At 42.9% G+C, this 15,361-nt stretch overlaps 1 protein-coding gene across 2 annotated transcripts in view; it reads left to right on the top strand.

Moving 5' to 3' along the window:
* Sesn1 (sestrin 1) overlaps nucleotides 1–15,361 on the top strand; it is an 89,334-nt gene that overhangs the window by 52,525 nt on the left and 21,448 nt on the right. The window contains exon 1 of one of the 2 annotated variants that reach the window (XM_051164600.1): nucleotides 15,176–15,339. The exons of the other annotated variant lie outside the window; for it this stretch is intronic. Within the exon in view, the coding sequence (XP_051020557.1) occupies nucleotides 15,238–15,339 (102 nt within the window). The 5' untranslated portion in view covers nucleotides 15,176–15,237. Of the gene's footprint in view, nucleotides 1–15,175; nucleotides 15,340–15,361 lie in introns of those variants that run through there. 2 annotated transcript variants of the gene reach the window in all.

Genomic DNA, 15,361 nt, shown 5'->3' with positions numbered 1-15,361 from the left:
TTTACTTTCTTGAAAGGTAGTCTCTTATTCTCCAAACTAAAAATATCTCCGTTATCTTTCCAGGCTTTGACTATACAAGTGCATTACTTTCTGGCTTTGGTTTTCCTTTGTGGGTGCCATGCCTTTTCATTCTGGGAACCTTTAATCTCATCCCCCAGCCTGGTCTACACAGTGAGGTCCAGGCCAACCAGGGCTGCATGAGACCTTGTCTTAAGAAAACAAAGCCAGAGAGTTTTGCATTCATTTCTGACTAAAGTGTGGTGGTTAGAGCCAGACTATATATGAACTAAATCATTGCTTTGGTTTTGTTGTTTGTTTGGTCTTTTAAATGTTATGTATATGAATGTTTTTGCTTCCTCTTGTGTCTGTGCACCACTTGATTGTCTGGTGCCTGTGGAAGATGAAAGAGAGCACTTGATCCCCTGGAACCAGAGTCAAAGACAGTTGTGAGCCACCATGTGGGGCCTTGGAATTGAACCCATATCATCTCCAGAGCAGCCAGTGCCTTTAACCACTGAGCCATCTCTCCAGCCCCTGTTGCCTCAGGCTTTGGTGGTGGTGGTGGTGATGGCGGCGAGGTGGTGATGGCAGCGGCGGCGGTGGTGGTGGTGGGTTTGTTTTGTTTGTTTTAAAATCATGTAAATAGTAGGGAAATTCAGGATCCAACTCTTCATATATAATATATATATATATAGATATTAATGTTCAGGGAGATTTTGTTCCAACAAGAATAGAAGTTAATACAGGCATATTTCCCCTGTCTTCTTTTGTAGATTAGGCATTTTTCCTGGGCCATGATTCAGTCAGTGTGGTCTCGTGTGGATTGACTGTCTGGTGGGTCTCTGGACTACAGCTTTGAGTGCCAGACTTCTGCCATTTATTTCCCATGCCGCTGCTGCAGGTCACCAGTGGGCCATAGCTACCATATTTAGTATTCATTGTCTCCCTGGATTCCTCCTGTTGATAATTTTGACTTCCAACAACTTCTGTTTTTGCTTTAAGATATAAATATTTACATACTTAGGTAGTTTGCCTGCATGTGTGTCTACGAACCATGTATGTGCATACAGTACCCATGAAAGCCAGAAGAGGGCATCAGATTCCCCTGGAGCTGAGATTACAGTTGTAAACCACCATGTGGCTGCTAGGAACTAAACTTGTGTCCTCTGCAAGAGTCACAAGTGTTCTTAACCTCTGAGCCATCTCTGTAGTGTGTTTTGGTTTGGTTTCATTTTTGTGATTGTTGTTGTTTATAACTGAACTTTTGTTATTTTCTAGTTTGGTCTTCTAAAATCATATTTTTATAGACTATTTTTAGATGTTTTATGACATGAATCAAAAACACTAATTAGACCTGTGTCTTAGTAGGGTTTCGTTGCTGTGAAGAGATGCCATGATCACAGCAACTCTTAAAAAGGAGAATATTTAATTGGGGCTGGCTTACAGTTTCAGAGGTTGAGTCCATTATCATCATGGCGGGAAGCATGGTGGCGTGCAGGTGGACACGGTGCTGGAGAAGGAGCTGAGAGCTCTCCATCTTGATCCGCAGGCAGCAAGAGACTGCCACACTAAGCCTAACTTGACCATCTAAGACTTCAAAGCCACCTCCACAGAGATGCACTTCTTCTAACAAGGCCACACCCACTAATCATGCTGTGCCCTATAGGCCAAGCATTTTGGGAGGGTGGGGGGGCATACCTATTCAAACCACCAGAACCTGTTTTCAACCTCATCTGTGATGGTGGTACTGTTGGGGATACTTAAGAGTATTTTTTCCTGACTCTTCCCTGGTCATTAGTTGCCTATCCTGCTGTCAGAGGAGGAGGAGACTATATGTCCCCTTCAAAACTACTGTCTGCTTAGACACCGGATCAACACGCTTCCTGTAGCGTTTTGTTTCCTTTTCCTTTCTTTTCTCTCTTTTGGTGTGTGTGTGCGCGCGCACGTGCGCACATCCACTGGTGTGTGGGCACACATGTACATACAGGTGTACATAGAGGCCAGAGGCTGACAATAGGTGTCTTCCCCATTGCTCTCCACCTTATATATTTAGGCAGGCTCCCTCACGAAGCCAGTGCTTGCCAGCTGGCCTGGTCTACCTGGCCAGCTCATCACAGGGATCCCATCTCTGCCTCCTAAGTGCAGGAATTACAGACAGGCCATCACGTCTCCTTGGCATTTATGTGGGTGCTAGGAATCCAGACTCTGGTCCTGCCATTTGCGTAGCATGTACTTTACCCATGGAGCCATCTCCCCAGCCTCTGGTTAGAATTTTCAAGTGCAAGGGAAGTGTCTCCCAGGGAGGCAGACCAAAGGTTTTTTGTCTGAGTATAATATACTTACTTTGGAATGTAGATTCTCTGACATTTATGTCATTTTAACTTATTTACTAGATTCTATCTGAGATTATTTTTTTAAATGAATTAGGGTACAGTAAAATTCTATATCTATAGTCAACATGCAATTTTTTCACATAACTATCTTTAAAAGTACAAGGATCACATCAAGTGGTGCAATTATGTGAGTGTGTATGCGTTTGTGTCTACTTTTGTGCTCATTAGATTTAATTCTACCAAAACACTCACTCTGAATTCTCTTACAGTTTTGAATAGGCAATGCCATGCTTAGAGACTATAGTATTGTCTCATTTTAAATCTGTAAAATGACATTGATAATTATTTGCTAATTTAAATCTTCATCACTGTTTTCCTTTTATATACAATGTTGCATTTATTTACACTAAAAGCAATTGCACTCATTTGATTATTCTTATAAGACTCAACCCCATTGATTTCTCCCTAGAGTTTTGTATGCAGCACCTGTAACACATTGAGAAATGTATTTTAGATTCCTACATATATGTGGCAACTAGTTCAAAGCAAGATAAAGTATGTTCACAAACATAATCCCTCAAATGCTTTTATCTGAAATACAATGTACTCTCAGTGCAGACAAAAGAGATGTATTAACTCTTTGTGCCCATGCCTTAAAACTGTGCATAGGGCTGGTGAGATGGCTTAGTGGGCAAAGGCACTTGTCACCGACCCTGACAATCTGAGTTACATCCTCAGGACCCATGTGCCGGCAGGAGAGAACTGACTCCTGCCGGTTGTCTTCTGACCTCTGCATGTGCCTGTGTGCATGTACATACATACATATGAGGCAATGAAAATATAGTTAAACAACCAAGACATCGTCTGTCAGCGATTGCAGGGAAACAGTGCCTGGTCCCTAATAACTGCAGATATTTTAGCTGTCCTCTGAATATTACCAAGTCTGAAATGATAAAATATAGTTTCTGTTTACCTGTGGCATCCAGTGTTAGAACACACTCTGGTCATCATCCAGTGTAAGCTGGCACTTAATCCAAGCACCGCAGCAGCCACCATCTTTCCAGCATAGCATGGACCCGTGCTCTCAGCTGTGCCTCTGCACCCCTCTGCCTTTGTAACTGAAAGCTTCAGCCCAGGCAGCCCCAAAGGAGCAAAACATCTCCCGTGCGCAGGTCACTGTAGGAAATCAAAAGAGGACGAGAGCCTGATGGCATCTCAGATGTCCCACACCTGTGACCCCGGTGCTTGAGAAACTGAGGCTGAGGAGAAAGGGAGGCGAGTTTGAGGCCAGCAAACGACCCAGTGAGACCCTACCTGAAGAAGACAAGAAAGTAAAAAGGCTATTTATCTTATTCTCAAAGAAGAGAAACTGGAAGAAGCAACGAACCTATAATATATTTCCCTAACAGTTGTTGAATATGTCATAAATTGGAGCAGCATTGCCCAAACTTTTGGCAATGTTTAAATGAAATAAATTAGTAAGGTTTAGTAGCCCATAGAAGACTGAGTTTCACATAGATCCTCTCTTTCCCAAACGATATAGTAATGCTATCTTTTTTTTTCTTTATTAATTTAACATGGCCTAGTTCTCAGTGACAGCCACAGAGAAGGGTGATATAAAGATATGTCAGCTTGTAAATTAAAGCTAAAGCTAGTGTTTCCAAATGTTTATGTTTCCCCCCACCCTTTGGGGGCTATGTAGCATACTGTATCAAAGGAAAATAACACATGCAATTTTTTAAACTGCAGCCTGCACTATTATTAGCAAACCTGTGTTTTAACATGTCTGACAAATTTAGGAAATAATGGATGAGCACACCAAGTCAAGCCAGTCTGCCGAAAATAGTGCAGTTTAGGGAACTAAAACTAGCAATTGCCAGGGGTGGGGTGAGGAGCCGTGCGTAGGGTGTCATACGTGCCAGGCATGTGCTCTCTGACCAGCCGTGACCCCCCAGCAAAGGACTTACGGTACTTCAAGAGAAACTGAGGGCCAGTGAAGTGGCTCATTGGGTAAAAGCATTCGTATTGCAAGCTGGGTAGCCATCACCACCCCCACCAGGACCCCAACACCTGTGTCCAGGTAGCAGGACAAGAACTGAATCTACAAAATTAGCCTCTGACCTGCACACCCACACCATGGCACATACGCCCACAACACACATCATGCACATGTGGGTGCATATACAAAAATAAAGAGAAAACTAAACATAGCTCTTGAAGATTGTCACTGGAAATTGCTTTAGATTCCTTTCTAAATTTGGCAAGACAAAGCAAGGCTTTGAGAGAAACTGTTAACTTCTGTTTGTGTTTCTGTCTGTATTGTAAATTAGCCTGTGTACAATGCTGAGGTCTGACCTATTCATGATAGTGACGTTGAAAGCTTTGAGCACTTTGAAAATCACCTCAGAATCCTCAGACAGTGTCTCCAAGAAAGATGTGTGCTGATGAAATAGCAAGGAAAGTGCCAGAACCAAGCTGCCTTCAGTTCTCTTCATTCCCTTTCACGCTCATGTTTGTATCTGGTTGTCTGTTATTGTTGCGTAAAGACTATTACCTTTTCTTATTCAAGCCCCGCTATGAATTTTGGAAATTGTTAGGGAATTTAAGAAGAAAAGAATGTTTTCTTATAGAGACTTGTACTCTTTATTTTCATTCTATACTAAGAAAATTTTACATAAATTTTACATTTTTATTTAAAATGTAGTAGTAGCAGTTTTAATGTATATTATATATGCTATACAAAGATGAAGTAAATTATTAGTATGATATTAATGTATTTTGTCAAGAGTTGATGAAGAGATTTTTATCAGTTACTTTCAACCTGGGACAATGTATCCTGTTTTATAAGTTGTTATGTTCTGCTCTGACATCTGACACTATATAATTTAAAAGAAAAAAAACCTGAAGGTTGGACCTCATTAGCATCTGGAGCAGTTGAGCCCTACTTGTTTGTCTGCTTTTTGATTGGCTGGAGTGTTGCTAGGCTTGTGTTTTGTTCTTAGAGAAAGTTAAAAAGTTGAGGGTGACCCATTTGAACTGCACTCTGTGGCTTTGCCTGCCTTGCTCTTTCCCCAACCTCTGCCCGCCCCATCTTTTGAACTTTAGAATTGTTTTTTAACCCGTCAGTTCGTAAAGTTAGCCTATACTATCTTAACATTTTAAAGTTCTAATTGTGTGTTTGTGGGGCACAGGTTACTATTATTTAAATTGTTTAATGTATTTGGGTTTGCTTACATAAAACAAGTTCTAACTCATAGAGAGGAAACACTGTTTTTGTTTTGTTTTGTTTTGTTTTTCGAGACAGGGTTTCTCTGTGCAGCCTTGGCTGTCCTGGACTCAACTTTGTAGACCAGGCTGGCCTGGAACTCACAGTGATCCACCTGCCTCTGCCTCCCCAGTGCTGGGATTAAAGGTGTGCGCCACCACACCCGGCTATTTTTAAAATTTTTGTTGTGTGAGTTTTATGCATTTCTATAATGAGTTTTAGTCCTTTGACACACACACACATACCCACTCCTCCCTCAGTCTCCCTCCCTCGCCCCTTCCTTCCCCCACTGGAGCCCTTCTTTTCAGCGAGTCCCGTCCTGCTTCCATGTCTTCCTGTGTGTGACCCTGTGAGTTTCATTATGGTTTCTTACCTGAGTACAGGGAGAGGCTATTTGCTGTGGTCTTGAGTGAAACTTCGAGTCTTTTGTGGTGCTGGGGGTTGAACCTTGCATGCTAAGCCAGCGCTGACCACTGAGTGACAGGCGGGCCCTTGCAGCTTCTCTGGTAGCTTCCCTTGGGTTCCCAGGACATTGCAGTTCAACTGATCGATAGGCTTTTACAAAATAGAAGACTACTGATTTCAAAAACTGCCAACATGCTTTTATCATTCTTATAAAAGTAAACCACGAGGCACCAAAAGCTGGAGTGTACGCTATATAATCATAATGGAGTTATGCAGTTTATTTCTCTGGCATTCAGAAGCCGACGGTACTGTGCTTTGAGGCACACGGACTAAGCAAACATATTTTTAAAGAAAAATACCCATCTACTACTGTGGTTTTTCTCAAGGCGACATGGACAGGCATAATTATTTTTTAAGCCTAGAACAGTAGCCCTTGGGATTTCAGGACAGGAGGATCAAAAATTCATGAGCATCCTAGGCTACATAGCAGGTTTGAAGATAGCCTGGGCTAAATCCCAATCCCAAAAAACAAAAACTCCAAAAGACTAGCCTACTAACATGTGGTGTCGGATGCATTAGCAGGAATGTTTACACAGGTGCTCACAGAGTCAGTGAGAGAAGCTTTATCTTGACCAGCTACTGAATCTTAATGGCATCAGATACGGCACTCTCCAGTTAACCCAGCTTTGGTAAACATTTATAGTATACTTTGTGATGAATCAATTTAAAAAAAAATAATAATAATTTGAGGGTTGAAGGTGTTGCTTATGGTAGATAATGTGCCTAGCATGCCCCAGGATAGACCTTAGCCCACCTCACCCCCCCAAAAAAACTAGCCTAAAGCATAGGCTTTTTTCTATTTAGTTGATCTTGGTGTTTTAGAAAGAGTCTCAGAGGCCGAAGAGGCTAACCTCCAACTCGGAATCCTCCTGCTTCAGTTTCCTGAGTTCTGGAATTACGCATGTGCACCATCATGTTCTGTCAGAAACACAGAATCCTCGATAAAATCAAGAATTATGTGAAAAGAGTAGTATTTCAAAGTTAAAGTAAAATGTCTAAATTGGAAAGTCCATTTGTTCTTCCTTCTGAGCTGGGGAGGGCAGCAGCTAGCTAATAGAAGGCTCCCAGGCCTCCCCTGCCTGCCTCCCCTGCCTCTTCCGTCCCTTTCTTCTTTTCTCCCTTCTTCTTTTCCCTCCTCCTAAATGACTATCCCACCTAATGCTGCCTGTAGAGACCCAAGCCACCTGCTTTCTGTGCAAGAGTTCTACATCCTAACCTTGGATATTTAAGAGTTGGCATCCAGTAAATATTTGTAAAAAAAATGCATGACTGACTGACATTACATATGGTTATATAATACCAAGATTTCTGTAAATTGCTAAAGTTAACAGCATTGGCATCTGTATAACATCCTATAACAAAATACATCTTTAATATTAAAGTTAAAGTTGTAATAAAGTAATCATCTAAATAAAAGTTTATTTAGTACTGTTTAATTTGCCAAATAATAAGAACACAAAAATTATGATTTATCACTGCAAATGAAGTGATCTTGAATTCTGTTAAAATTTGACTTTGTGTGAAAAGCATAACTTTACAAACAACAGTATTCTTTCTTCTAAGAGGACATTTTAGGTAACTAGAAAGTGGGTTGTAACAAGCAAAACTAAATGCATTCATTTGTTGAACTCCCATGCCCTGAATTTACCCACATTCTTGGGGTAAAGAGGAAAATGGTCCACAGACTGCTGAGTAGGATTTGGAGAACAGGCCACGTAGCAAAGTTCAATGAATAAATGGCAATTTGTTTATCAGACTTAAGGACATTCAAGTGGTCACCACATGTAGCCCTGTACCTTGAGCCCCTGCTAAAAATCTGCAACTTGATACTTTCTTGGAAAACAGCAGAGCTCAAAGGGAGATAAAGAAAGAAAAGTGGTCTTAAAGACTAAAGGCCTGAAATAAAGATCATCACAGTATTGAGAGGGAATTCTCCCAGCTGTCCAAAGAGCAGGTAGAAAGCACCGTCCCCCACTTACCAGCAGGCATGGGGTAGGAGAGGCATTGCGTAGTGGGTAGAAACAAAAGATTGGCTTTTAAAATGTTAGCCTTCCTGTTTTGGTTTTTAGAATTAAATTTATTTGTAGCATGAATAAATATTTAGAATTCATGGTTAATATGCATTTAGCCCAAGCACTTTAACCATGCCTAGACTGTATTCTATAAGGAAAATGGAACTGGAGAGCTGGATTCCTTCAGGTCTGTGGGCTCAGAATAGGCTCAAGGGAGTTAGGCCCGAAGGCTGGGATGTGGCTCAGGGCAGAGTGTCCCAACCCAGGTAAACCATCTGTGAAGTGAGTTCTTACATTTAGGCGTACATGAAGCCTAGCCCCAACAACTATTTTTAAAATTACACAATACTTATCTTTTCATAGTCTAAGAAATACTTTCTACTTGCTTATGTCATATATTTAATGTCTAGCTTCCGCTGACTTGTGTCAGCATGTCTCTTGAAGCCTTGGGTAGTTCCTAGGTTCGTAAAGAGCAGCTGTCAGTCCCTGCACACCCACCTCTTTCCTGATCCTTGTATTTCAAATCAAATCCATTCCTTTATAACCCAATGATGCTAAGAAGTGGCTGAGTGCTGTATTTCTGAATGAATGCTATTTAACTTCACCTCTCCCAGAGCTGCCTCCTATCACTTCACCCTAGATGGCCTTGAGGATATGTGGCGCCAAGCTCGGTTACAGAATGTTCCACAAGTCTTGTCAGACAACGGTCTGTACACAGCCAATGTCTGACTTGCATGTACCTGCCTGACTTAACAAGTGAACCATACGTGCTGCTGGGGAGCCTTGTCTTGCCAGCACACGAAGGAAAGCAGGCCCTGAAACCAAAGCACGCTGGGAGCATCTGTGGCTTCCCAAGGAGAAGAGGAGAGCCCGAAAACAGCTAACCCTGCAGCAGGCTGAGCTGCCCTGCCTCTGAGGCCATATGGCAGCCCCCACGTCTCCACATCCTCAACAAAGCAACACTGAACTAAATGTTAAACTCTAGATTGAGCTATGGTTTTAATGGACACACCACGTCAGAAGCTACATGCTATGGCTGCACACTGACGCACTGGAGATGCTTAGCTTAGCAGGTGTGCAGTCTATTGCGACAACCTACGTAATGTGTCTGTCACTCACAATAAATACTGTGAGTTAGCCCAGGTCCTAAGGAGGAGCGTCTGGTGGGCACAATAAGTTGTGATTGGGAGAGCATGAGGTCATAGAGGTCTGAGAAGAAACTCTAGGAGGAGTGACAGGGACAGAGCTGGGAGAGAGGCTCTAAGACAGAGACCAGGGTCACCCAAAGCCTCCCCCACTTTCCCAGTCTCAACCTGAGTAAAGGCAAAGGAGTTCGCTTGCTTTGCCTGCGTTTCCTTTCTTGCCCTGGAAGCAAGAACTTAAGCTGCTGCTGCAGAAAGTGTTAACTTTATATTCAATAAAAGAAACAGCTTCATCTAGTGACTGCTGTTTGGGGATGTTTGTTTGCTGTTTTTAAGTCAGAAAGACATGGGTTCTAATTCCAGACTGCATTTTACTGGTTTTGTGACCTTGAACAAATCACTCACGGTTCACTGAGTTTCTGTTTCACAAATGTGAACAATGGGGTGGTGGAAGCTGCTGTAGCATGCGCATGCATTGTCTGACGCAGAGCTGATAGGGTTACTGGTCTTTTTTATCATCAGCCTGGGAAATGTAAACATATATTTCAACACACCAAATTTTTAGGGGTTAAAATGATTTCTTACTTTAAAACCACTAAGGTTTTTTAGAATACTATTTGTTTACAAGTATGGGGAATAGCCCATATTTTTAACTCCTTTGTGCAGGGATTTGAAACATCAATGTCTCTAAAAGAAAAAACAAACAAACAAACAAAAAAAAAAAAAGGAAGAAGAAGAAGAAGAAGAAGAAGAAGAAGAAGAAGAAGAAGAAGAAGAAGAAGAAGAAGAAACCTTAAAGAAGAGGCAAAAACAAAGATTAGTCACCAGTCTTGCTGCTTTAAAGTAACATAAAATTACTATGAAAATTCAGCTGAAGAAGTAAAAAAGCACAGAGCAAGTAAGAATAATTAAAATTGATTTTAGTGCTGAAAAGATGTCAATGTACCCAAAACATGAAGTTAAAAAAGAAAAAGTGCTTAGTGGGACAGCTCTATATTTAAAAACAGGAAGATATAAGTCGGAGGAGAATATTTTTGACAAAATTAGTAAGCAGAAGTAATCTTATAAACCAGTACTTTTCTTTTTTGGTTTCTCAAGACAGGTTTTCTCTGTGTAGCCCTGGCTATCCCAAAACTCACTGTAGATCAGGCTGGCCTCAAACTCACAGCAGTCCGCCTGCCTCTGTCTCCCAAGTGCTGGGATTAAAGGCATGTGCCACCATTGCCTGGCTGGTTATAATTTTTTTTTCAAGAGAATTAAATCGTTTATTGATTACACATGATAATGGATGATACACAAGCTTCATTCCCATCTGTTATTTTATCTGACACCATATTCAATTTTGATATTTCATAGGGTGTGCCAACACCATTCTATAAGCACATTGTAACGTTGCTTGGATGACCTTTTGCTGTTAAAAGAAGACATGTTTTTAGACAACACTCATGTGTATGGGCAAAAAGAACTCCAGGACTGTGTTTGTGACTAACTGTCTAACAGGTTATTTCAGTTTCTGTTCTGTGGAAAGTGGAAAGCATTCCAACAAAGGGTTTTACTGTAGACCTTTTTTTCACCCGTGCTGTTGATTACTATATGTAATACTCTGGTCATGACGCTGAATAGATGTGTCTTTTTTTTTTTTTTTTTTAAATGTGCTGTGTGAAGTTGGTCGACTCTGAAGCCATCTTGGTGAACTTCCCCAACAGTGTGACGTTAGAGTCCCTTCAGGGTGGTGCTGAGTTCCATTTGGACTTTATTTATGGTGGCTTGGGTCAAGAAGCCATTGTCTTCAGAAACCCTGGTGTAGTTGCTGGTTATAATTTTTAAAGACCTAACAGTTCAGTAAGGATACTTGGCCAGGGGATCGGATAATTTGGGAGTTGTCTTCTAGGTTTGGAGAGGTGTAGAGAGTTCCATGAGGGCTGCCTCCCTCAAGGACATGCGCCTGCCTCCCCCTCCGACCCTGGCCCGCGGTCTCCTTGCTCCTCACGGCCCTCCTGCCTTGCCAGGGCGGCCTCAGCTACTTCCCAGACATCTCTCAGCTCCTCATTTGGCCTCATCCAGTATATTTCTCTAAACCGCAGCTAAATGCAGAAGGGTGTTACTCTTTTCTTTAAACCTTTCGATAGCCCCATGGTACCCTTAAGAATGAAACTTGTGTTCTTAACAAAAGTTGAATGCAGTACCTGAAACTCGCCTGCATGTGCTTCCCCCTGGGTCCTGCCCTCTGGTGGGCTCCACACCCTGGGATTTCCTTCATTCTGCTTCCCTTAAAAGACTGCTGTGTCTGGCGTTTTGCATAGGCTGGGTTCTTTGCTAAGGACCGCCTCCATGCTCCCAGAACCTCCCCCTCAAGTTTCTAACCAAGGCCTCTGGTGATCCTCCCAGCTCATCCAAGGAGTTTCTTCCTCTGGAAACCTTATTTGACCAATCATTCCATGCCTGGACTCAGACTAGTTCGTAGTTCAAAGCCAGGGTCAAGTCCTTTGCTGTCCCTCTGCTTTGTATAAGTGTATCAGCTCGTTTCTGAAGAGATGAAGGGTGTAGGCGTTTTGCTAAGGCCACAGACATGCACAGAAAATGAATCTCACTTTGCCACAGCTCATGATTTGGCCAAAACATTTTTAGAGGAAAGGAAATTTCTATTACTTCTTTGATCAGATGCCAGGATTCTTCCTAAAAGGACTGAAATGTTCAAATAACCGACTTTATAAAATAGCTCCTGGCCTGTGCTGATAACTCTCAGTACATGCGGACGTTACAGTCCGTCCAGGCTGCTCCATGTTCAGTCCACGCTCCTCTGTTCATTCTGTGTTTATGACATGCTCAGTGTGCCCATCGCTGGACACCTTCAGCCCTACTCAAGAAATGAAATTCTTAGGAAAACACAAAATGGCGATTAAATGATTTGGAGGAAAATCATCTCCAGAAGTGGGAGCCACATGGTATTTCCAGGACAATTAATACATTTGTTGGAATTCATGGTTGTTGCAGATTTATTTAGGGCAGTGCTTTTTAATGTTTTTTAGTGGACAGTATAGTCACTAACTCATAGTATAGTACTGTCTATGCAAGAGAGCAGAAGTTAGTACTCCTGGAAGTATTTAGGTCAGTCTTTATAGAGACCATAAAGGAATCTTGGACATTTAATAGCTTGAAGGTTCTCAGTAAAGCACTGAATTAGAATGTAAGTTAAATTTATTATTTTTTTTCATGCAAGACAGCATTAAATAATTGAAAAGTTCTGGAAATTTTCTGTTTGGCGCTTCTAATTTAGCTCAGTATATCTGAACTGTTTTTATTTTTTATTAATTAATTAATTCATTTATTTACATCACAGTCGTAGCTTCCTCTCCTCTCCTCCCAGCCCCTTCCTTTCCCCTCCCCTCCCCAACATCCACCCTTCCTCCCTTTCTCCTCAGAGATGGGAAGACTACCACAGATACCAGCCCACCTTGGCATATGCCTTGGCATATCAAGTTGCAGTAAAACTAGGTGCTCTTCTATTGTGAATAGACAAGGCAGCCGAATAAGGGGAATGGGAGCCAAAGGCAGGCAACAGTCAGACGGGCCCTGCTCCCGCTGCTAGGAATCCACTGAAGGCCAGGCTGCACATCTGTCCCATGCATTTAGTGGATTATTTGGTGGTTTGGTCTCTGTGAGCGCCTATGGGCCCAGGTTCATTGATTCTGTAGGTTTTCTTGTGCTGCCCATGACCTCTCTGGCTCCTTCAATCTTTCCTCCCACTCTTCCACCAAATTCCCCAAGCTCCACCTGATGTTTGGCTATGAGCCTCAGCATCTGTTTCCTTCGATTGCTGGGTGAAGTCTCTCAGATGGCAATTATGCTAGGCTCCTGTCTGCAAGTATAGCAGAATATCATTAATAATGTCAGGGGTGGGGCTCGATCATGGTGTGGACCAGTCATTGCTTGGCCTTTCCATCAAATTCTGCTCATCTTTACACTTGCACTCTTGTAGGCAGGACAGATTGTGGGTGGACGGTTTTGTGGCTGGGTTGGTGTCCCAGGCCCTCCATTGGAAGTCTTGCCTAGTTTCAGGAGATGGCTGTTTAGCTGAAATGTGTTTTCTATAAATGCTTATCAAGCTCTAAATACTAGTTATTATACATGCAATAGTCAGCTTTAATTCGACACTTAATCATTTTAAACCACTTTGGAATTCAATGAATTCATGCTTTTCCTTTGTGTTGTGTAAATAGAAAGGTAAGTGCTCACTGTATTTGCAATGGAGAACAATTTTAATATAATAAACATGGCGTACCCCACTAGATAAACTAAAACTATAACTTAAGAAAATAAAATCACAGCTCAACAATTCCAGACTCTTCAATTCTCATGTACTTTGCTCATTTTTAAACTAGCTTTTATAGATTTCAACCCCACATATCAATTACATTTATTTCTCTAAATTACTTACTCATTTACTGCCAGCTCAGTTGAGAGGGTAGCTTAATGGATTGTATTGTTTGTTTATGGCTGCGTGGAGATTTGATTGTACCATTTATTTTTGTGGCTCATCAGTGGGAGAGAGCCACTGCTGCCTCCCTGTTATTAACATCAACCCAGAGTGCCTTGCATCTCTTAGTTAAAACAGAAGGAAAAGCCAGCACTTGAGAGGCAGAGGAGGAAGGAGCTCTGTGAGTTAGAGTGAGTTCCAGGGCAGGCAGGGCTACACAGAGAAACCTTGTGGTGAAAAACCGAGGGAGGGGAGGGAAGAGAGAGACAGAGACAGAGACTGAGAGGAGACAGAGATGCAGAAACACAGAGAGAGAGAGCGAGGGGGAGGGAGGGAGGGACTGACGGACAGGGGTGGGGTGGGTGGATGCCTGCGATAAGTAAGTGCAACATTGATCCTACCTGCAGGAGAGAAATAAAAGAGTAACCATTTTTTAACCTGCCACTTTGAAAATACGAAGGTTCAAGAGCTGAAAGCGCAACTTCGTTTTTTCGGTGGTCACACTGTAACTTCAACTCCCAAGACTGAAACTTGTTTACGTTTTGGAGCCCTAGTTGTGTCTGTCAGTGTTAGTGATTTAAGCTCCATTTAGTTCCATGAATGTGTTCCAAGTTTTTCTTTTCTTAACCTGAACATGTAAACTTTTGAAAACACAAGCGGAGGGAAAGAGATCTAATTTAGCATGGTTTTGGTTTGGTTTGTTTGTTTGTTTGTTTTTTCTCTTAAGAAATTAATAAACCTGCCAAAGGAAGGAAATAGTATTGGCACAGGACAAGATTTGGGTTTTGGATCTAAAGTGTCAGTGATTTATGTCCTAAACGGCCTTTTCCAATTTCCTCATTAGATTTCACAGACTTTTCTTTGTAACATAGGATATTTGTGAGGGAATGTTAGAAACTGTAATGCCATTGAATATAGTCGAGGAAAGACCATTGGGAAACTTGCTGCCAAGCAAAGTGATATTTATAGTTTCTACATCGCTTGCCTAAGATAAATTTTACATTGCATGTAGGCCATGGTCTCCTGTTTTTGCATCAGAAGCCCGTTCTGTGTCGTTTGGACATCAGAAAGGAAGAAGGTGAATTTCAGTAGTTTGTACAAAGTAAGGAAAACCGGATTCTTCCTGGTGTTGCCAGGGCCCGTCTAGGGAACGTTGCTGATGGCCTGTAGGTAAATGGCCGGCCCAAGTCCGGGAAAGGGAGGGTAGATCGCCTTTCCCTGAGTCCCGGGGCGCGTGTTGCATCTTCCAGCCTGGGTTCCACCCACTGAGCCGGTTCCCAAAATCGAGTATTACCGACTCGCTGGGCGCTTGGCCTTCAAGCTTGTTTTTGCTGGCCTGGTCCGTACGCGCCCCACCCCCGGCGCCTAGGGGAGGGGCTACATGTCCCCGCGGGCCGGCATTGGCGGGCTCGCCGCCCGCAGTGGAGTGACGGGCGCGGGGCGGAGCCTCCCGACTTGTTTGTCAGCGCCGCCTGCCCCGCCCCCGGCGTGCGAGGACTAGGGCGCTGCGGCGACCATCCGCGGCCGCAGCCGTCCAGCCGACATGCGCCTGGCCGCCGCGGCGAACGACGCGTACGCCACCTCGCTGGCCGTCTCGGAGCTGCTAGGCTGCCATCAGTGCAGCGGGGGCCGCGGCCAAGACGAGGTACCCGGGCGGGCCAGGGCTG

The sequence above is a fragment of the Acomys russatus genome, chromosome 21, assembly GCF_903995435.1.
Source record: "Acomys russatus chromosome 21, mAcoRus1.1, whole genome shotgun sequence".
In the NCBI taxonomy this organism is placed as follows: Eukaryota; Metazoa; Chordata; class Mammalia; order Rodentia; family Muridae; genus Acomys; species Acomys russatus.
The sequence above is the reverse complement of the archived record's forward strand: the minus strand, read 5'-3'. Positions and strand labels throughout refer to the sequence as shown.